General features: G+C 41.5%; 1 protein-coding gene across 1 annotated transcript in view; it reads left to right on the top strand.

Moving 5' to 3' along the window:
• Nucleotides 1-1,804: 1,804 nt before the first annotated feature.
• CCDC170 (coiled-coil domain containing 170) overlaps nucleotides 1,805-23,994 on the top strand; it is an 86,199-nt gene continuing 64,009 nt past the window's right edge. Inside the window, 3 exon segments of the mRNA XM_082633740.1 lie at nucleotides 1,805-1,838; nucleotides 1,841-1,931; nucleotides 1,934-2,157. Of these exon segments, the coding sequence (XP_082489866.1) occupies nucleotides 1,815-1,838; nucleotides 1,841-1,931; nucleotides 1,934-2,157 (339 nt within the window). The 5' untranslated portion in view covers nucleotides 1,805-1,814.

The raw sequence follows: 23,994 nt of genomic DNA, 5'->3' as shown, positions 1-23,994 counted from the left end.
AGACTTTATGAAACTGAATTCTGCAACAATTGGACGTGCAGTTAACGGAGAAGGGACTTTTTCAGACAGTTTCTCTTCCAGGTGGCTTGAGGTTTCAATCAGCTTTTGTGTTTCCTCGGGCAGTGTTGTTTCATTGAAAATTTGACAAGTGGGACTTCCCTGGTGTCTCAGTGGTTAAGAATCCGCCTGCCAATGTAGGGGACATGGGTTCAATCCCTGGTCCGGAAGATCCCACATGCCGCAGAGCAACTAAGCCCGTGCACCACAACTACTGAGCCTGAGCTCTAGAGCCCGTGATCCACAACTACTGAGCCCACGTGCCACAACTCCTGAAACCCACGCGCCTAGAGCCCGTGCTCCACAACAAGAGAAGCCAACGCGCAATGAGAAGCCCACGCACGGCAACAAAGAGTAGCCCCTGCTCACCGCAACTAGAGAAAGCCCGCACGCAGCAACGAAGACCCAGCGCAGCCAAAAATAAATAAAATTAAAAAAAAAAAGAAAATTTGACAAGTGTGTAGTGATTCTACTGCAAGGAAAAACTGCAAGTTGAAAGCATGTTTACTACAAACTATACTATTAATAGGAGATTTCTGAAAGCTTTCATTTGCATTAAGGACTTTTTTGTTTTTTTTAATGTTGCTTCAAGTGAAAGCATGGAGGTGATTCTGGACTGGATACGTGGCAATGTTACTGTAAAATCAAAAGCCATCAGGACTTCCCTGGTGGCGCAGTGGTTACGACTCCGCGCTCCCAGTGCAGGGGGCCTGGGTTCCATCACTGGTCAAGGAACAAGATCCCACATGCATGCTGCAACTGAGTTTGCATGCCACAACTAAGGAGCCCACCTGCCGCAACTAAGACCCGGCGCAACCAAATAAACAAAATAAATATTAAAAAAAAAAATCAAAAGCCATCCTCAAGGCCAAGAAGTCCTCAGAGTACGATGGTTGGATGGAATCTAAGAAAAGCTGCCACATCTGTGAGTTCATTTAATTTTAGAACAGCACACAGGGAGGTCCATCAGGGGCCTTGAAGTGAGGTGAATGCGGGTTCCAGTTTGAGGTTCTGCTACAAAGAGTGGGACCTTAGGCACGTTACTCACCTTCTCTGTGCTTTTAGTCTTATGGTCTGGGGTCTGATCCTCATTCTGCCACTGACCAGCTGTATACTCTTGGACAATTTTATTTCATTTCCCTGTGATTGTTTCCTCACCTTAAAAATGGATCATTCTTACATCCACTTCATAATCTTGTTTTCAGTAATGAAATCTTAGTTGGAAAGCAGTTAGAACAGCTCTTGAAAGAACACATGTAAGTGTTCTATAACTAGAAGCTATGGCTGTTCTAACGCTAGTATTCCTAATATTTCTATTTCCCTGCAGGGTTGTTGAGAAGGTTGAATGACAGAACGCTACATGATCTGCGGATCCCAGTACAAAAGGCAAATGTAGGCCCCTTTGTTCAAAAATCACTAAGAATTTCAAGAGTGGGACAGCAGGGAGTTAAACCAAGTGTGAGGCCCTTCTGAGAGCAGGGCCTGTGCCACTGCACGGATCGCACACCCAGCAAGCGGCCCGGCGCTGGAAGACGCAGAAGCCTTGGCACACAGTGGGCGCTAAATAAATGCTCATTCACCTTCGTGACAGCGCACGCCGCCAGTCCTGTCAACACTGACCCCTCGCTATCACTTGTCCCTGACCTGAGGACAAGACCCGGAACTGCGCTCGCGATGGAGTCCCGCGGTGAAGACCAGCCTCCAGCCCCGCTGTCCCCCAGTCGCTCCGGCGGGTGTCCGAGCCTCATCCTGGCCGGATGGGGCCGCTCGGCCGCTGCGCCGCGCACCGGGGGGGACACCCTCGGGAGAGCGGGGTCGGCCCGGCGTCCCCGGGCGCGTCTCAGAGGCCCGGACGGCTCGCAGCCGGGCCGGGATTACGGGTCTCGCGGGCGCAGCGTGCGTCCGGGCCTCGCCGCCGTGTTTACCGGTTGCCCGAGGAGACGCACCGCACGCACCGCCGGCTTCCGCGCCCGCCTGGCTCCGCGCCGCCCGCGGGTCCGAGCGCGCGGCGGGGCCCCGGTCGCCATGAGCTGCTCCGGCCGCCGGCGCCCGCAGCGCACCCGCCGCGCCGCCTTTGGCGTCACGTCGCCAGCGCCCGAGGTACTGTCGCAGCTCGCGGCCGCGCGCATGAGTGGCACCGGCGGCCCGTCTCCACCGGGGAGGGCGCGCCGGGGATGCTCGGCCCCGGCTGCGCGGCCCGGGCTGTGCTGGGCGCTCCTCGCCGGCAAACTTTCCTCTCGATGGTGGGGAGATCGTAGTCGGAACGGGACTGGGATTGCCAGCGGCCGGTTAATTTTAGGAAGTTAGGGGCAAGTCGTGAGTTTGTGAAATGCTGTTGAATTTTGAGGTTGTACCAGTTTGCTTCTCTTGGCCATTTAAACGGGTTAAGTTCTAAAAACGGTGTGTCTGGCTCCTGTAGACCCTCCCCGCCGCCGGAGCAAAGCATTCTTGCAGTTAACTTCGACTACTTAGCTACTAAGACGTGGTTCAGAGCAGTTTCTTCAAAGTCTGAGGTGGCAGGATTAATGCCAGTCTTGGGCAAAGTCGCTGGCCTTCTGGTTGCCAGTCCCTCCAGAAACAGTCATCCGATTGTCGTTGGCTCCATTTACTCCCAGGAGGTACTTAGGCACTGGGGACTTTCAGGCTCAGCCTGGGTTAAGTGTCCCCTTCTGGACCTGGCACCAGGGGCCCACCAGGCATAGAGTGTGTCAGGGGTGCTTGCCAGAGACACGGGGGAACTGTGTTCAGCGGAACTGCTAGCCCCAGAGGGTGTCCTCAGCCCAGCTGTACTGACCACAAAAATCCCTGGGGCACACTCTTCAATTCAAAACATGGGGTGGATTTTCCAACATGCTGTAGGAGTTGTGATATTCAGCAGCTTTGACTGTTGCCTTACCTCTGACCCAATAGTGCCTTACTTACATTTAGATTTTTCTGATTCCTGGTATATTTTTGGAAAACTAGTATCGTCTTGTACAAATAAAATGAATTTTTCTTCCACTGGACATTTACATATTTATCCCTATTTGGTATCCTCTGTGAATTAAGAATATTAGCCCATGCATGAGTATGTAGAATTTTTATATTATTTATATTTGTTTGGGGAACAAATCGAAAGTAAATTACAAACTTCATGGCCCTTCCTCCCTAAATACTCTAGTGTGTATCTCCTAAGAACAAGGGCCTTCTCTAACCAAAATACAATGATCAAATTCAGGGTGTTTAGCATTGTTGTAGTAGTATTTTCTACACTATCTGCTAAAAGTTTGCCAATGGTCCTAATAATGCCATTTACAGCAATTTGTTTTTTCACTTCAGGATCACACATTATATTTACTTCTGTGTCTTTAGTCTCTGTAAACCTGGAACAGTTCCTCAGCATTTCTTTGTCTTCAATAATACTGATATTTTTACAGACTCTAGGTCATTTGTTCTGCAGAGTAGGTTTATCGGATTGTTTTCCATGATAAGATTTTGGGTAGGAATACTATATAAGTGGTGTGTCTCAGTGTGTCACAGCCAGAGGTGCATGATGTCAGTTTGTCCCACTATTGGTGATATTCCTAACTGGTGGTATGTGCCAGAGTTTTCTACTGTAAAGGTGGAAAAATAAGTAAGTATTAGTAATAAATAAGTAATCATTTGGGGTAATCTTATTGAGATTTTAAAAAAATAAATTTATTTATTTTATTTATTTTATTTTTTTGGCTGCATTGGGTCTTCATTTGTGCGCGTGGGCTTTCTCTAGTTGGGATGAGTGGGGACTACTCTTCGCTGCGGTGCGCAGGCTTCTCATTGCGGTGGCTTCTCTTGTTGCGGAACGTGGGCTCTAGATGCGTGGGCTTCAGTAGTTGCGGCACGCGGGCTCAGTAGTTGTGGCTCGTGGGCTCTAGAGCACAGGTTCAGTAGTTGTGGTGCATGGGCTTAGTTGCTCTGCGGCATGTGGAATCTTCCTGGGCCAGGGCTCGAATCCGTGTCCCCTGCATCGGCAGGCGGATTCTTAACCACTGCGCCACCAGGGAAGCCCCCATATTGAGATTTTTAGGATAAATTTTACTACCTACATAAAGGAAAATATCCACCAAGCCCAAGATTTTAATTGACATGAAAGACCTAAATTTTATTGAGAATAAAAGTAGAAGCAAAAGGCCAGCATTTATTATAATTGTTTTTCAGTTTCCAAAATACTTCATCTGAGACAATCTTATAACTCAGATAGGCAAGGCAGAAATTTCCCATTATACAGATGATATTGCTTGCTCAATTAGCAAATAATGGAGCAGGAACTTAAATATCTTTCCTTTGAAAGTTTAGTACTTTTCCTACCACACCATTATGACACTGAAGAACTGATTAAAACACAAAGCAGGGATAATATGCAATTGTATGAGGAAGTAGAATACTGCAGGGACCAGAGGTGTTCGCTTTGATTTCAAGCAGTCCCGAGTATTCCACTTATCTGTGACACCTTGGGCAAAAAAATTACTTAATGTCCCAGAACTTCAGTTTCTTCATCTGAAACATGGGATCATAATGCTTGTGACATAGTGTGGTTTGGGGATTCACAGTTCATATATGTAAAGCTCCCAACAGAGTGACAGTGTAAATGCTTCTTAATATTTGCTCTTCTTATTCTTTCTTTTTTCTTTTTTTAAAATTGAAGTAGAGTTGATTGAAAATGTTGTATTAGTTTCAGGTGTACAGCAAAGTGATTCAGTTATTTATATATATATAATGTATAATTTTTCAGATTCTCTTCCATTATGGCTTATTACAGGATACTGAGTAGAGTTTCCTATGCTCCACAGTAGGTCCTTGTTGTTGTTTATCTATTTTATCTATTAGCTATTATTAGTCTTTATAACTTGTGAGATTGCTGTACATCAACACCACTGCCACCATCCCTGACACCTCCATCCTTACCTCAGGACCACGTCAGCAGTCAGTTACTGAGGATCTGTGTGAGGGACTGGGGATACAGAAATGAATCTGACACAGTCCCTGGTGTCAATGAAAAACCAAGAGTCTACAATAACCCATAACAAGACTGTGTCATTTGTAGTATCATCCCTGCACCAAATCTAATGTTGCATTTTTCTCAAGTTGGATTTACCCCTTATCATCAGCAGAGCTTTACTAGGCTAGGAAAAGTGACAAATACTAAGAGCAATATTGTGTGAATTGAAGTGTCACAGCTCAAGCGTGGAAGACAGAAACATGCTTTGGGGAAATTTACAGATGTCACTTTGAGCAGAACAGTGTAACTTTGCCATGCATCTGAAATAAGGTATGGAAGCTGGAAAAAGTCACCAAATTATATCAGTCAGCAAAAAGCTCTAGCATTCATTTGGTGAAAAGTGCTTGGATTTGGACTCAGAGGCCACAAACATATGGAGCTACTTTGCTGTGTCAGTGTTTTCGTGTATTTGGAAGACCTGAATCAAAGTTATGGCTCCAGTATATACTGGAGATTTCAGCGTTTCATTCCTCTCTGTAAAACAAGGGTTAATTAGAATTGCTGTCTGATGGGGTTGTTTTGAGAAGCGAATGTAAATCAACAGCTATAGTTCCTTAAAGTAAAGGACTTAGAGCTGGTCATGTATAATTATGAAGGAAGTCAAGTCACTTTTCCTTTATTTCCCCACCATTTCAAACTTCTAACAAATTTTGGTAAAATACATATAAAACTTACCATCTTAATATTTAAGTGTACAGTTCAGTGGCCTTAAGTACAGTCACATTATTGTGCAGCTGTCGCCACCATCTATCTCTGAAACTCTTTTCATTTTGCAAAACTGACATTCTGTACGCACTAAGCAGTAACAACCCATTCCCTTGTCACCCCAGCTCCTGGCAACCGCCATTCTATTTTCTGTGTCTGAATTTGACTACTCTAGTCAGCTCATATAAGTGGAATCATACAGTATTTGTCCTTCTGTGACTGGTTTGCTTTACTTAGCATCATACCCTCAAGGTTCATCCATGTTGCAACACGCGTTAGGATTTCCTCCCCTTTTAAGACTGAATGACGTTCCATTGTAGGTATATACCATGTTTTGTTTATTCATTCATCAGTACAAGGACACTTGGACTGTTTTACTGTTAATAATGCTACTATGATCATGGGTGTACAAATATCTCCTCAAGATCTTGCTTTCAATTCTTTTGGGTATAAGAATTGGAATTGCTGGATTATTTGGTAATTCAATTTTTAATTTTTTAAGGAACTGCCATACTGTTTTAGTGGATACACCATTTTACATTCTCATCAGCATTGCACAAATGTTCCAGTTTCTCCACATCCTTGTCCGCACTTGTATTTTCCCTTCCCCCTTCCTTCCTCCCTCCCTCCCTCCCTCCTCTCTCTCTCTCTCCCTCTCCCTCCCTCTCTCTCTCTCATAGCCATCCTACTAGGTGTGAGGTAGTATCTATTTCCACTTTTTTTTTGGCTGCACTATGTGGCATGCGGGATCTTAGCTCCCCAACCAGGGATCAAACCTGTGTCCCCTGCAGTGGAAGCATGGAGTCTTAACCACTGGACTGCAAGTGAAGTCCCTATTTTCCACCTTTTAAAGAACCATTTCCTCTCTCTTCTGATTTGGTCTGTTCTTTTTGGTTTTCTCCTTTTAATCCACTTTAAGAAAAGATCTGACTCTAATCACATCTTCATATGAACTTAAGTCAGAAGCCTCCATATTCTAGATATAAAGAAAAAAAAAAGAACCCTAAAACTTCCCAAAAAAGGTAAGAAGGGAGAGAAAAAGAAACAGAAAAAGCTAAGGGAAAAAAAGATGATGAAAAGAAATACAAATGCACCAGTAATTACAATAAATATAAATGAACTAAATGCTCAGTTAACCAACAAAACTGTCACATTGAATTTTTTAAAAATCCAGGTATATGCTATTTATGAAAGACACATATAAACAAAAGTATGTGGAAAAGTTGAAAGCAAAGTGTATGAAAAGATTTACCAGACACATAATAAGCAAGAGAAAGCTTATTAGGCATAATAATATACAGAATAGTTTTAAGGCAAAAAAGCATTACTAGAGGTAAAGAAAGTCACAATAATAACACAAATTACATCACTATCACATAATAATAAAAATTTTTATTCATCAGGAACTTTAACAATTCTAAATGTGTATGCGTCTAATTAATGGCCTCAAAATACATAAAACAAAAATTGACAGAAGCAAAAATCTATAAGGAGATAAAAACAAATCCACAACTACAGTAGAACACTTTTAACGTACCTCTGTTAGTATTTGAGAGATACACCAGACAAAAATTTGGTAAGGGAACTATTTAAAAAGCTAAAAATACAAACTTGGTTAAGTCATTATAAAGAAGAAGAAAAGTATATAAAATATTTGGGATATAGCTGTCAAAGTAAACAGGATGACTTTTCCTCCTTGCCCAACGGAATAAATACCTTTAGACTATGAAACAATCAATTGGACAAACTCCTAGAAAGTGTACTCTATTGGTAGGGATTGAACTAGACAAGTAACTAAATGTTTTCCCTTGTTTCAAATAAAAAAGAGCTTTATACTATCAAAAATAAATCATAACAATCTGATCATGAGAAAACATTAGACAAACCCACCTTGAAGGATTTTCTGCAAAATAATTGGCCAGTACTCTTCAAAAGTGTCAAGGTCATGATTGGCAGAGACTAAAGAGACATGACAGCTAGATGTAATGTGGGAGCCTGAGATGACTACTGGACCATAAAAAGGGCATTATTAGAAAACTGGTGAAATTTGAATGAGATCTGTAGTTTAATTAATAGTATTGCATCAACATTGATTTCCTGGTTTTAGCGGACTTCAGTTATGTAATTAACATTAGTGGAAACTGGGTAAAGGGTATACAGAATCTCTCTGTTCTAATTTTGCAACTTTTTTTCTGGGTCTAAAATTACTTCAGAATAAACAGCTAAAAAAATGGAATGATAACCAGTTAATTCATTTGTGTATCCAACTTTATTTTAAGTGTAACACTTAATTTCTCTTGGTATCTAATTATTCTTTTACCACCTGGCTTTAGAATGCAGCATGAGGGAAAGCATTCAGAGAACAGGTAGGAGAAACCTTTTTGAACACCAAACAGAGAGCATGTTTTTCCTTTCGTACTTTAAAAAAGGTCGTGTGTATCTTTACTCAGTGTTGCCAAATGTAATGGGTAGTGTATTTGAAACAATAGTGAGTGCTTCTTGGTTTGTACTTGAGTTAAGTTGACTCATTACAAAGACTTACTTTTTCTGTGTTCAAGGACAATTAAAAATTTTAATTTAAAAAGGGAGTAACATTTGCTGTACTAGGAATTATTTATGCTAGATTATTTACCCAAGATTTCTTTTTTCTTTGTTTCGCTTCCAATTTTTTTCCTTTGAAATTGGTTCCTTGGTGACTTTGATCTAAGTCAGAGAAGTTCAAAGCATTGCTGAGGTGGACCAGTAACACTGCACTCTTTCTCTTACTGATACCAGCACCACTGTTGATTATGGCTTCTATCTCTACATGTTTAGATATGCTTGAATATTTTAAATATTGCTAATAAAAGGAAATATGTGAATTTTATTTCTGAGTAACTGAAATAACTTCCTTTTTGTTGACTGAATTTACCCTTGTGCTGTCCCTCCTGAACCTTCCCTGTTAGCTTTGTACAGAAATGTATTTTTCAGCATTTCCAGGTCATCATCATCTAATCTCAACATCAGTGCAAAGGGGAACAATATTAAGAACTGACTATAATTATCACATTTTCCTAAGTCTTTTCTACTTAAGGGTAAATGAAATGGGTAGAGTGGAGAATCAAATAGGAAAGTCTTGGTGTTGAAATTTTGTGAATATTTGGAGTAAGCAAAAATGAGAACTTGGGAAGTAACCTGAACCAGAGAAATTCTGCTTGGTGAATCATACATTGCATGAGTCACCCATGTGGCGAACGTTCTTTGAGTCTTAGATATGGAAATTCTTTCCTTCAGCAGTTAAAAAGTGAGGGCCTAGTCTAAAGCAGGCAATGTTTTAGATAAGGTCCCACTACTCATAAAAGTTACATTTTAGTGGGGGAAATAGATAACAAAAGAAAACAAATAGATAAAGTAATTTCAAGTAATTTCAAAGTGTGTTAAATGCTTCGAAAGGCAATGAAGTGGGATAGCAGGATAGAGGTTTACTGGGGTGGGGATGGGGATGGAGTGGGTCCAGGGGGCTCTCCAAGAAGACATCTGTGCGGAGTTGTCGGTGATGATGGGAGGGAGTGTTCTCAGAAATAACAAGGGCAACTACAGGCCCTTAGGGGCAATGTGTTTAAAAAGAGTACAGTTTGTAGCATGTCCTTCAGTTTGTGTTTGCCTCATGTTTCCTCATCCTTCGATTCAAGTTAATCACTTTTGGCATTTATGGTGATTCTATATGAGACACGTTGTTTACTTCTCAGTGCTTCATGTCAGGAGCCATATGTCAGTTTATCCCGTTATTGATGTTATGAAAGAGAAAGGAAGGCCGAGAACTGGATTAAACAGACTAAAGGTACCTGACAATACATGCCACACATTTATAGTTGCTCTAAGGAACACTATCGAGGTAACTGGTGAATAATACAGTATCATAGTTAAATTTCTTGAATCTGACAGCTGTATGCAAAAGAATGTCCTTGTTCTTAGGAGAGACGTGCTGAAGTATTTAGGGGTTAAAGGCTATGACGTCTGCAAAGTACTCACAAATGATTCGGCGATCATGATTGTAATGTACAGAGAGAAAGGAATAAGTCAAATGTGACAAAATGTTCTCACAGCTGATGAATCTAAGCAAAGCATATACTTGATTATTCTTGTAACTTTCCTGTAAGACTGAAATAAAACTTTAAAGAAAGTACGTGCCTGTAATACATCGGGATACTAAGTAGAAGAGGCTGTTTGTAACTATCGAGCTCACAGTACAGTTAAGTAAATAATAAATGGGGTCATAAATAAAAGTTTGAAAACAGGAAGAAGGCAAGCATGGCTGGAGTGGGTAGAGGACGATGAGCTACAGGAGGGACTGGCAGAGGAGGGCCAGGTGCGTCAGAGAAAAGGGGAGCTGCCTGGGAGAGTGGTGGCGCGGGGTGGGGTGAGTCAGGAGAGGTCAAGGAGGGTGTCCTTTGCGTGGCAAGCGCCAGAGGGAGGTCAGGTCAGGTAAGGAGTGAAAGTGTCCCCTGGACTTGGTGCTGGGGGCGGTCTTCCCCCAGGAAGTGAAATTTCAGCTGAGCTCTGGGAGGTGAGTAGGAGTTAGCTAGGCAAAGGATCGGGGCTGGGAGTGCTGGATAAGTTTTCTCCACCACATACAGTGGGGAATGGAAAGAAGCAAAGTCAGTTCAGGCAACTGTGGAAGCCACTGGGGCAGGACTGTAGTTGGGAGAGACCGTGAGGTGGGAAGGGTAGTGGGAGACGAAGCCGGTGAGGTCGGCGGGGGTCGGGTTATACAGGACTCCGAAGGAGTTTGGATTTTGTCCCGAGGCCAAGGGGAAGTCCCTGGAGAATTTCAAGCCTTGGGAATATTGCACACTTCTACATTTTGAAAAGATCACTGGCTATAAATGGACTAGAGGCTAGGTGAGTGGTGAGGGTGGGGAATAAACCTGACGTCGGGGAGACTGTGTGCTGGCTGCTATGGTAACCGAGACTTGGGTGGTGGACAAGGAGGTTGAGGGTGAGTCTTTATTTGGGGGTGAGAGTCCACAAGACAGATGCATTGGAACTGGGAGGGAGAGATTGTGAAGCACAGGTTTCTGGCTGGAGGAACTGGGTGGATGTGTGGTGCTGTTCACCGAGATGGAGAAAGAACAAGTTGGGGGAAAATAGCATGAGTTCACATGGAGACATGTTGGGTGTGAAGGGTCTGTCTGTTTTGCACGTTATATCCAGAAGGCAGTTAGCTAGGTAGATCCTGAGCCCAAAAGACAGGTTTTGGCTGGGGATCGTCTGAGAGATGGGGCTCATCACCGTTTAGATGGTTCTTGAAGTTATGAGTAAAGGAAGGCCAGAGAAATAAGAGGTTTTCTAGGGAGAGAGTGAGAAGGATTTTTAAATTCACAGTGAAATTTGCCATGTGATGGTTGAGGATAAGCAGACCAGGGAAACTGAGAGGAACAAATGAAGGGAACAAATTCTCCCTGTTATGGGCACCTCGTTAGAAAATCGTTGGCTTGTCAACTCAGTCATCTATTGAGCAAACGTCTGTTGGCCTAAAAAGAATATTAGCCAGGGAGTCAAGAACCCTGGATCTTGTTGACTCTGAAATGAGTTGATTTTGTTGTCTTGAGCCCATTCCTCACTTTCTCCAGGTCTGGTTTCTGGATGTTTTAAGGTTAATTTCCACCTTAAATTTTCTAGGAAATATTGATAAACTAACCATAACCTTCCAAATAATTTGAGGGGGCTTATAAAGAACTATGTATAAGACAGTAAGTTAGAAGCTACGGTGTAAGTCAGCCCCACCATTTGAAAACGTTGCTTAACCCTTCTAGGCCTCAGTGTCCTCTTTGTGAAAATGGGATTATTAATAGCTGATTTCGGCTTTTTGCTCAAGATTCTGGACTTGAGTACATGTGTTTATGCCCTCTGCTTCTCTAAACCCCATTAAAAGAGGAGAAAAAATAGATCATAGAATCATTCTCCAACACTGTTGGGAATAAGACCAAAATTTTTTAATTTTTTAAACCATTCTAGAAAATACAAAGGCAGTGGCGTCATGCTGGTGAATAAATGGCATAGGAGAAGATAGCAGTGGAGGTGGAATTGTTCTTCCCAGAGACCTCTGGAAGGTTCCATGCTTGGAATTGCCAGTTAGGGATATGGATTAGGAAGTAGGGAGGGGCTTCCCTGGTGGCGCAGTGGTTGAGAGTCCGCCTGCCGATGCAGGGGACACGGGTTCGTGCCCCGGTCCGGGAAGATCCCACATGCCGCGGAGCAGCTGGGCCCGTGAGCCATGGCCGCTGAGCCTGCGCATCCGGAGCCTGTGCTCCGCAACGGGAGAGGCCACAACAGTGAGAGGCCTGCGTACCGCGAAAAAAAAAAAGAGGAAGTGGGGAGAACTCGGGGTGATTAATTGATGAACAGAACGTGGATTGGCTGCCTTCACCCCCAGTGCCCTTCCACTGCCTACACTTTGGATTTACCTGTTCCCACTCCATGCAATTCAACGTGCAGTCTGTGGTGGATGGAATGTTTGTGTCCTCCACAGGTTTGCATGTTGAAATTCTAACCCCCAATGTGGTAGTATTAGGAGGTGGGGCCTTTGGGAGGTCATTAGGTCTAGATGAGCTCATGAAGGTGGGACCCCCGTGATGGGATTCATGTCCTTATAAGAAGAGGAAAGACTAGGACTCTTTCTGCCGTGTGAGGACACAGTGAGAAGGTGGCCATCTGCAAGCCAGGAAGAGAGTTCTCATGAGGATCTGAATTGCCTGGCACCTTGTTTCTGGACTTCCCAGCCTCCAGAACTGTGAGGTTAATAAATGCGTTGTTGAAGCCACCCATCTGAGGTATTTTGTTACAACAGTGAGAGCTGACTAATAGTCAGCCTTTGCTAAAGTTACTACAACCACTCGTGCTCAGAACTCACACCACAGAGGTCTTTCCAATAAACATAAAGTGTTACTATGATGGAACATAATGGACATTTTCTTTAATTGCACAACTTTGTTCATATGAAGTTTCCTCATAACATTTATCCCTAAAGGCTGAAGTGTATTATGCTGTACCTTAGCGAATTCACTTCTCTAGAGAAATAAACTTTCTGCCATTCTAGTTTGTAGAACCTGAAGCGATTAATTAACTTGTTTCTGTTACTTTTCTGCGTATGTATCGGTTTTCTTTATGTATTTAGCCGTGATGGATAGCTCCCTTTGGTGAGTGACTGCAGTTCAGTTACTACATATACAGTGAGTATAAGGTTTAGAGACGATGTAACTTAGGTGGGCAAAAAATTTGTAACATTTTATAACAACTCAGCTTAGCTCAGAAGACACTATTTCTTCTCTTTAGAAGAAAAATACCATTTTGTCAATTCAAGGAAACTTATTCCATTTGTTTTCCTCATTCCCTTTCCCCTTAGATGAACTAAGTCTTTGCAGGTGGGAGTGGAGTTGGTTATGAGTTTCTTGGCACTGAAGGTGGGGTGGAGCATTGGGCTGAGCACCATCTCCTGTTCCATTTGGCCCCGACTTCCCTCGTGGACTTGGACAGCAGTCTCTACTGAGATCCTTAACTTTGCCCTGGCTCTGAAGGTTCAGCCATGCTGTACGCTCTTTATTTCCATCCCAAGTCCCTTAAGTCTGTTGTCTTATCTACGTCTACCTTTTTGCTTTACTTGGGAAAAGGGACTTCCTTCCCATTTAGGTCACCACAGAGCATTGAGTAGAGTTCCCTGTGCTATACAGTAGGTTCTCATTAGTTATCTATTTTATACATAGTATCAATAATGTATATAGGTTACCACAGTGCATTAGGTAGAGTTCCCTGGGCTGTACAGTATGTTCCCATCAGTTGTCTATCCAGAAGGGAGGGGATATCTGTATGTGCATGGCTGATTCATTTTGTTGTGCAGTGAAGGCTAACACAACACTGTAAAGCAACCATACTCCAATAAAAATTAATTTAAAAAATAAATTAAAAAAATAGTGTCTCCATGTCAGGGAAACCAGGGTATGGTTTCCCCTCCTTGCCTGAGGAGTGGGTGCTGGTGGGGGGGCTTCCCAGTGGGCACAACACTCGGTCATCGCCATTCATTCTACGCCCGGGAGCTTCCCGTCTGTAGGGCTGTTGTGAGAGGCTTCCACTCCAGGGCCACATCCTGGGAAGCAAGGGCATTAGCTGGGGTCTTCATTAGCGCCCGCAGCCTGCACCCCTCATGGCAGGTGTTAGGTCGCACTAGGGCCGGCATCATCTAAGCACTGGTCGTATCTCCCTCTGGTTCTCCTTTTCCCATGTGTGGGAGCCACACTTCCACTGGATTTATTTAGAATTGACAGTTTGAATTTTGAGAATAGCTGCCAAAACCAATGATTATGGTTTTGTCCATACTGGCTGTTAAATGTTCCTTTCTGATGGTAATTAACTAAGTATTTTAAGGCCATTTCTGGTCCCTGGCTTAAAAACCATGCTATTGGGGTAAAGAAGAATGCTTACACTTCTGTTCATAAAGGCAAATGGGCAGGCTGACATTTACTTAAAAGCCAAATCAAAATTTTCAGATTTATTCAACTTTACAAGGCTAGGTTTGTTCAAGACACAGGTGATACAGTTTTGTTTCACATTATTTTGACCTTGAGACAATTTATTTCTTCTCTGTTCTGGCAGTGATATTTGCATGAAGATCTTTGTAACCTTGTGTAACAGCCTGGTAGCAACCTCAAGATCATATTTTTTTGAAAATACAGGGTATAATGGTTACATTTTTTTTGAAGTATAGTTAAGTTACAATGTTGTGTTAAGTTTCACATGTACAGCAAAGTAATGGTTACTTCTGTGTGTCAACTTGGCTAGGCTAGGATATATAGCCAAAAACCAACCTATATTTCACTGTTGAAGGTATTTTTTAGGTGAGATTAAGATTTAGATCAGTAGATTTGAGTAAAGCAGATTAGCCTCCATAATGTGGGTGGGCCTCCCCTAGTCTGTTGAAGGCCTGAGAGAAAAGACTGAGGTCCACAGGAAGAGAGAATTCTGCCTCCAAACTGTCTTTGGACTCAAACGGCCACATCAACTCTTCCCTGGGTTTCCAGCCTGCCAGCTCACTGTGCAGATTTCAGACTTGTCAGCCCATACAATCATGTGAGCCAATTCCTTAAAATAAATCTATCTATCTATCTATCTATCTATCTATCTATCTATCTACATTCTATTGGCTCTGTTTCTCTGGAGAACCCTAATTAATACACAGGGTACTTCGCTGAGTCCTTCCATGCTTGAGGAGGTTGTGAGAACCAATGGGTTTATAGTCCACCACAAAGGACAGTGCAGCAAGGCCCACAGGTGCTCAATACACAAACACAAAAGCTAATAATCAACAGCAGAAAACTGGGGAGAGTTTGTCGTATCTACTGCCTGATTTTCTTAGAGAGACAGGACCAATCTATCCTCAGCGTCACTGGCGACCACCATATTTTAAGGGACCCATGAGAATGTTTTAATTTCTTTTAAAATCAGGAGAGAGAGAGAGAAAATAACTTCTAAGTTGAAAAAATATTTTAATATGTAATATTTTGATATGTTCTTTATACCAATTAGTTATAAAATATAATTTTTAATATCTTTATGGAGGAAAGAGATCATGAAGGTAAAAGTGCATAGGACCCACAAAATTTATAATGTAGCCCTGTAGGGAGATGAAACTGTGTGTAGAAACCTTGTATAGAAAGCATTGTTAAGCAATAGAAGAGATGATACGAAGACATAGATAATAGAACATATTTTTTCCCAGTTTTATTGATACGACTGACATACAGCACTGTGTAAGTTTAGGGTTTACAGCATAATGACTTGACTTAAATATATTGTGAAGTAATTACCACAATAAATTTAGTTAACTTAAATTTAATACCTATCATCTCATATAGATACAAAAAAAGAAGATATTTTTTTCCTTGTGATGAGAACTTTCAAATATATTTAGGACTTTCAAATATATCATACAATAGTGTTAACTATAGTCATTATGTTGTACATTACACCCCCAGCGTATATTTGTCTTATAACTGGAAGTTTGTACCTTATGACTATCTTCTTCCAATCCCCCCACCCCTGACAGCCCCCCACCTCTGATAACTGTAAATCTGATCTCTTTTTAAAATTTTTTAATTTATTTATTTTTGGGCTGTGTTGGCTCTTCGTTGCTGTGCACGGGCTTTCTGTAGTTGCAGTGAGCAGGGGCTACTCTTCGTTGCGGTGCGTGGGCCTCTCATTGTGGTGGCTTCTCTTGTTGCAGAGCACGGGCTCTAGGCACACGGGCTTCAGTAATTGTGGCACGTGGGCTAAGTAATTGTGGGTCACAGGCTCTAGAGTGCAGACTCAGTAGTTGTGGTGCACAGGCTTAGTTGCTCCAAGGCATGTGGGATCTTCTTGGATCAGGGTTCGAACCCGTGTCCCCTGCATTGGCAGACGGATTCTTAACTACTGTGCCACCAGGGAAATCCTCTTTTTTTTTTAGTGAGTTTTTTGCTTGTTTTAGATTCCACATATGAGATCATACAGTATTTGTCTTTGTCTGACTTATCTCACTGAGCATAATGCCCTCAAGGTCCATCCATGTTGTGGCAAATGGCAGGATTTTCTTCTTTTTTATGGTTGAGTAGTATTCCATTATTTAGATATAGATAGATATAAATATGTCACATTTTCTTCCTTATCCATTCGTCCATTGATGGGCTTTTAGGTTGTTTCCATGTCTTGTGAGTTGTGAGTAATGCTGAAGAAAATTTTATCTTAAAATTGCTTATTCCTTCTCCTAAAGGTTGATATAAAATGATGAGTACTGAAATGAAGTCCAACAAGACTTAAATCTCCCTATGACAATTTTATTGCACTGGAGAATTGCTCTTTTGGAAGATGGGTTAAGCTATATTTCAAGTTCATTCTAAGGGAAATATTCCTGAGGAGGCACCTTGAATAGACAACTTATTAAAGTTTCAAACACACCACTCAGCATAGGAAGTAAAATATTGTATCTTGGAAAAATTTTCACTTTAAGATAATTTATCAAGTGTTTGATAATAGATGGAGTGAAAAAAATCCCACCTGGGAAGAGTTCTAGAATCATTAATATGCAAAAAGATATATACAGGATTCCAATGAATAAAATGTCCCATCTAGTTGTCAACAGAGATTTTTGTTTCCATCCTTCCACTCACAGAAGCTATTCCATATGTGACAGTGTTCCCAAATCTGCATTCATTATTAGCCTTGATAGCTACACCTGATACTTCGCATGGAGATATATCCAATATAAACGCTGAGAAATTGCTAGTCACTTAAAATAGGACCTGAAATTAATTAACTTGCCTGTGACTTTCTTAACTAAGAAGTTATCTTGGTAACAGATAACTTGGTAACAGATTAAAAAAAAATTCAAAAGACTTTATATTAAGTGAAAATATAAGCTTCTAAATTGACTAGACCCGACCTGTACAACATTCAGGAACTTGTAGAAAGCAGAAGGAATCTATTTATTTATTTATTTATTTGTTAATCAATTATTTATTTATTTATTTTGGCAGCGCTGGGTCTTAGTTGCAGCAGGCGGGATCCTCCATTTGCGGCATGTGAACTCTTAGTTGCGGCATGCATGCGGGATCTAGTTCCCTGACCAGGGATCGAACCCGGGCCCCCTGCATTGGGAGCATGGAGTCTTACCCACTGGACCACCAGGGAAGTCCCAAGAATCGTTTTTTAAAATTAATTTTTATTGGAGTATAGTTGATTTACACTGTTGTGTTAGTTTCTGCTGTACAGCAAAGTGAATCACTTATACGTGTATCCACTCTTTTTAAGATTCTTTTCCCAAATAGGTCATTACAGAGTATTGAGTAGGGTTCCCTGTGCCATACAGTAGGTTCTTATTAGTTATCTATTTTCTATATAGTAGTGGGTGTATGTCAGTCTCAATCTCCCATTTATTCCTTCCCCCAGGAATCTTCCAAAAAGTGGTTGGAAAGAGATTTATGAATTTATTAAAGTTAAATTTTGTGAACTTAAAATTAGTTATGGAAATGCACCTCATTACTACAGCAGCCCTACTTGCCTTGCAGACAGCAATATTGAATGAAGGTCGGAAAAGAATTCAATTTAGGGAGAAATGATTGCATATCTATATATGATGATAACATAGTGATTAACAATATGGGCTTTGGAGTCAGATAGGCTTTGGTTTGAATTCTGGCTGTGCCATTTCACTCACTCCTTCATTCACTCTGTGATCTTTACTGATACTCAGTCACTGGGGACACGGTGGTGAACAGAACAGGCATTTTCCTGCCTCTGTGGACCTCATAGTCTAGTGGGGGACATAGATATTAAGTAAATAATCATACAAATAAATAATAGTTAATTTGGTGATAACACGAAGGATAAGTGTTAGGCGACATGCGAGTGAATAACACAGGAAACTAATTTAGATTGAGGCTCAGGGAACATTGATTTAAAAACTGAAAACAGGTCACAGTGGCTAGGTAGAGCGAGCCAGAGTAAGACGTTAGAGTTGAGGGTAGAAAGGAGAGGAGAGGGAAGGAGACGGGGGAAGGAGGAAAGGGGAGGGGAGAGCAGGGGAGGGGAAGAGAGGAGCCAGAAAACACAGCTGTGGGATTCAGATCAAATGCCTTATCATCGTTGAACCTAAATTTCTTTTTTATGCAATGTGGATAGTTGTAACAGCTTCACATGGTTGCACTTGGGATTAAATGGCATTGTATTTGAATCATGCTTAATACAGAGCTAGCATGATTAGTATTTACTACCTGGTGTCTATAAATAATAACGCCCTCATGGAGTTTACATTTGGGTGAGGTAATCGTATCCACCTCAAGAATGGAAATAAGCAAAGAGAGGCTAATAGCTGTTTGAAGAGCTTCCACATTTATGCTCATTTTTGAAATGATTTTTAAAATTACAGTCACAACTGAAGAAAAAGGCAAGACAAAACATCTTAATGTTTTCTGATTAACAAGTGAATGTAAGTGACGTATCAGCAAGGTTACAAACTAAAGATACTGAGAGTGTGGATTAATGTAATTTCTCCTCATGTCCATGTAGCATGTAAAACCTTGAGATTAAGAATAGCTGTTACACAGGGAGTGACAATAAGCTTCTAAAGACAGGATGAGTTAAAGAAACAACTGCAATTTTATTAGCCAAGATATTTTCATAACAAGATACAGAAAAATTACAAATTAGATAGGATGAGACCTTCACCCTAACAAGGATTGAGTTATAATTTTGGTTCCTTCAAGGTAAGTATTTTTTCAGTCTTTTAAACTTTTATTCTTATCTAACAAGATGTGGATGAATAAATAATTCATGGCCTTTCCTCCCCAGTGCATCTTGGTCAACTATCTCCTCTCCCTCCCATCTTCTTCTGAAGCTCATATCTCTGCTTTAGGTTGATCTCTCGCCAGGGCTAATTTTAAAAATATGAGGCTTGTTACTTTCTATTTTTACAAGACATGAGTGAAACTCCATCTATACTTGTTCCAACAGGACCACTGTTTAGCAGTAGTAAAGTGTTATTGAAATTAAATAAATAAGTTCAGCCAGGTATTTTTATCTTTGATATGCTAATCCTAGAGATGTGAATAGAGGGGAAGAAGCCTTTCCATTCTGTTTGTCCATCTGTCCATCCATCATCCATCCATTCACTCATTTACTCATCAAACAGCAAATGTATATCCACTCAGCAGACATTTATAGAGGTGTCCATCATGTGCTAGGAAATGTGCTTGGTGCTAGGGATACAAATATAACTGATTTCTAGATTCTTCCCTCAAACCCACAACCTTGCAGCTGAATCATTTATTCATTTATTAATATTCAACATGTCTTTCATTAGTGTACCAGGCAGTGTAGACACTGTAGATACAGTGCTAAAAAACAGACACAGGGCCTGCCCTCATGGAGCTTATGTCCTAGTGGTAGACATAAAAACTACTGTAGACGATAAGGGCTGTGCTCCTCAGAAGTGGGCTTGTGTCTACAGGAGGTGTGCAAAATGATTTATGAGAGGTTCAGGAAGAAAATATTTGCATTATTATTTTAATCTCATCTTGATTTGTATTTTGTGTATATTTGGTAATATGCCTAATATGACAGTAGTGTATTTTTACATAAATAAATATTCAAATTTATTCTACAAATTGATACTGATAGGTTGCATAAGCAAAAACATTTGTAGACCCGCTGGTCAAAGCCTGGATTTAGGTCAGGTAGGCTGTGGGTTTGTTGTCAGGTTCTGTCACTCACTATCTGTTGGGCAAGCCTGGGAGAGGAGGAGAATTCTCTTCTGTAAGAATTGTAAGGATTGAATGCAATCGTGTTAGTACAGTGCTTATGTTGTGCTTATGTAGCTCAAATCCTCAAAAAATGATAACTCATCTTACTGTGTTATTCATTTGATAAATATTAAAATGCAGACATCTTTAAAGTGATAGAGAAATATTGGGAAGGGACTGAGTAAGCAGTGACCCTTAGTGTCATGAAACTATTATAATAAATTATCGGTAGGAATGTAAATTAGTGAAATTAGTGCTACTTATGTGTTGATATATGTACGAAGATCCTTAAATTTTTTTTTTTTTTTTTTTTTTTTGCGGTACGCGGGCCTCTCACTGTTGTGGCCTCTCCCATTGCGGAGCACAGGCTCCGGACGTGCAGGCTCAGCGGCCATGGCTCATGGGCCCAGCCGCTCCGTGGCATGTGGGATCTTCCCAGACTGGGGCACGAACTCTCAACCACTGTGCCACCAGGGAAGCCCAATCCTTAAACTTTTTATTCACTTTGACCCAGTTGTTTCCCTTCCAGGAATTTGTCTTAAGGAAACAATCAGAAATTCTAACAGATGTGTAATAGTGACAGATAGGAAAAAGAACTAAATGTCTATCAATAGAATAGTGAAATTAAATTACAGCTTTATGATGGAATGTTGTGCATCTCTTAACATTTTAAAAGAATACTTGGGAAAATATTAATATTTAGCAAAGAAGATAGGATACCAAATTATTGTTATAGTGTAACCCCAATTATGTTTTTTAAAAAGCACACAGTATATATGTATAAGAAAAGTACTCTAAAGAAATGCATGAAAATATATGAGTATTGTCTCTGGTAAGAATGTGGGTGACATTTATCTTTTTTCATTGATTAGACAATCATAGAATTATTAACCAAAATAAATAAAACAAGCTGAGGATGAGTGGTAAATTGGGTAAAGAATCTAAAAAAACGGTACAAATGAACCTGTCTACAAAACAGAAGTAGAGTCACAGAAGTAGAAAACAAACTTACAGTTACTAAGCGGGTAAGGGTTGGAAAGGGATAAATTGGGAGACCGGGATTGACACATACAAACTAATATATAGAAAATATTGATAGATAACTAATAAGAACCTACTGTGTAGCACAGGAAACTCTATTCAATATTCTGTAATGACCTATATGGGAAGAGAATCTAAAAAAGAGTGGATATATGTATATGTATAACTGATTCACTTTGCTGTGCAACAGAAATGAACACAACATTGTAAATCAACTGTACTCCAATAAAAATTAAAAAAAAAAAGAATTCTGCCTGGGTACGCTAGGAAAGTTTCACAGAGAAGCCAATTCTAACTCTAGAATTGAGTCCAGGTGTTTCTCAAGTGGAGGAAGAGACTGGGAAGGAGGTAGAAGAACCTCAAGCATGGAACAGTTATGAAAGATACATGGCATGTTTAGACAGATCTCATTTGTGACTGAAGGTCAGGCTAGATATTGACATTGGGGCAGGAACACTGATAACAGGCCTTTGGTGATTGAGAGGAGATTTGTACAACTTAAGGAGATTATCCCTTACCTTGTCTAAGATGGGCAGCTTTGGTAGGTAGGGAGGGACCTGATCAGGTGTGCATTTCATCCCGTCTACTCTGCAGCAGTGGGAAGGTTAGATCAGCCCAAAAGGAGATGCGAGGAAGGGAGGAGAGTGAGGCAGCTGTGGCATCCGTCTACATTTACTTTTGGATGCAGTTTTGGCAGAGCCATTTTCAATCCTAATATTGAGATGCCTTAAAATTATTACATCAGCTTAACACATAGGACATTGAAGAGCTTGGCAAGTTGGAGTCAGATATATGAAGCCTCTATTCTCACCTAGCAGGACATATTTTACTGGTCTCAGCAGGAGGCTGGATCCAGATGATGAGTCTTAATACAAGAGGTCTCAGGAATGTGTTTCTGGTATTAACTAAGCCGATGTTGTCCAATGACATTCAGAGGATTGACTGAAGAAGCTGCATTCATTCATTCTCTCCTCTACTTCAGAATTATCCCTGAAAAACCAAAACCCGAGAGAGATGCCTATTTGGACTCCACTGTTTTGACCCTGCTACAGAAGCGCTTTTACTGAACAAACGCTTGGCATTATGCCATTGGATTGTTCCACGGGTTTTGAAATTTGTTGTGATTTCCTGTAGTGAACAGGTGTCCTGTTACCGAGCAACTTGTTTGCTTTACCTCATGGTTCTGGTAGATTGTGTGACTCACGTTGATCTGCTTGGACGAGCCAAGTCACACTGGTCCACCCCTAACAAGTGCATGGCAGCAGCACACACACAGGACACTCGCTTCCTCTTATTCGTTCCCTCTTTCAATCTTTCTTTCCTGCCATTTGCTTAATTCCTTTTTTGTTTTTCTTTGCTTTTTGTTTTTTGTTTTTTTGGCGGTACGCTGGCCTCTCACTGTTGTAGCCTCTCCCGTTGCGGAGCACAGGCTCCAGACACGCAGGCTCAGCGGCCGAGGCTCACAGGCCCAGCCGCTCCGCGGCATGTGGGATCCTCCCAGACCGGGGCATGAACCCGTGTCCCCTGCATCGGCAGGCGGACTCTCAACCACTGCGCCACCAGGGAAGCCCTGTTTTTTCTTGTTTTGACATTGGATAAGAAATAACCTTGAAACTTTGCATGGAAGTTAAAGTCATTCTCTAAGATCTTGACCTTTGGTAAACTGTGAAGATTATAGGAATTACAGGAAACACTAGGGGGTGGGGACTAGCCTTTAGTTTATGATCCTGCCATGATATAGAAGAAGCTATTCAGTGACTGGCAGGTATGTTCCAGAACACCCACAGAGTCAAAGGCAAGACAGTTTTTCTCTTGTCAGGGCTTATGGTTATGTGATACATCCATGGTGTCTGGATACTAATGCTACTGGAGACGGACAGGCTGCGATGGGTCGTAGTGGGAGAATCTGTGTGTTTCCTAAACTAGCCCATCATTGCTGGGGCTCGGTGTGCAGTAGAAACCAGCCAGCTCCAGAGACTGATGGAACTTGGTATAGCAGATGAGAACAGGATGAGATTGTGGAGTGAATCAAATGGGAGGACTAGGATATTAATAAAAAGAGCATCTATCCATCCATCCATCCATCCATCCATTCACTTATTCTACGAATAATTATTGAACATTTACATTGTGAGGTACTGGTTATGTGCTAGGTATGACTTTGTGAACATCACAGTCTTTTGAGGGAGGGAGACATTAAATACTTAATTACACACATAATGTATTCCTTACCATTGTGTAAGTGCTGTGAAGGAGAAGCATAGGCTGTATGAGACAATAACTGAAAGATAGTGGTGTGGTCAGGTGGGAATTTTGATTGGTCAAGTCTTTCAGAAAATTAAGCAGAGGGAAAAATGGAGTGCAAAGACTTTGAAACTGCAAATATGAGAAGAGTGAGAGGATTACTTCTTTTTTTTTTTTTGGCTGCATTGGGTCTTAGTTGCGGCATGCGGGATCTTTCATTATGGTGCACAGGCTTCTCTCTAGTTGTGATGCATGGGCTCCAGAGTGCACGGGCTCAGTAGCTGTGGCACACGGGCTTAGTTGCCCCATGGCATGTGGGATCTTAGTTCCCTGACCAGGGATCGAACCTGCGTCGTCCCCTGCATTGGAAGGCGAATTCTTAACCACTGGACCACCAGGGAAGTCCCGAGAGGTTTACTATTCAGGTGAATACACTGTCCATTAGTTGATTTTCTTGTGGCCTCTGACCCCTCCTTTGATCTTCGCCAGCTGCCTCCTGCTGAGCTCTTTATTAGGGATGATGTGATGCAGGTCCTGGGGAGGGGAGAGGGTGAGATTAGGGGTTCTGTCTTTAGAAAGGAAGGGCTTCCTAAACAGGAGTCTGCCCACTCCAGTCTGTCCTCT

This window comes from Mesoplodon mirus (genome assembly GCF_964341445.2).
Source record: "Mesoplodon mirus genome assembly, chromosome: 10".
Classification (NCBI taxonomy): Eukaryota; Metazoa; Chordata; class Mammalia; order Artiodactyla; family Ziphiidae; genus Mesoplodon; species Mesoplodon mirus.
This window is presented reverse-complemented; position numbering and strand designations above follow the sequence as displayed.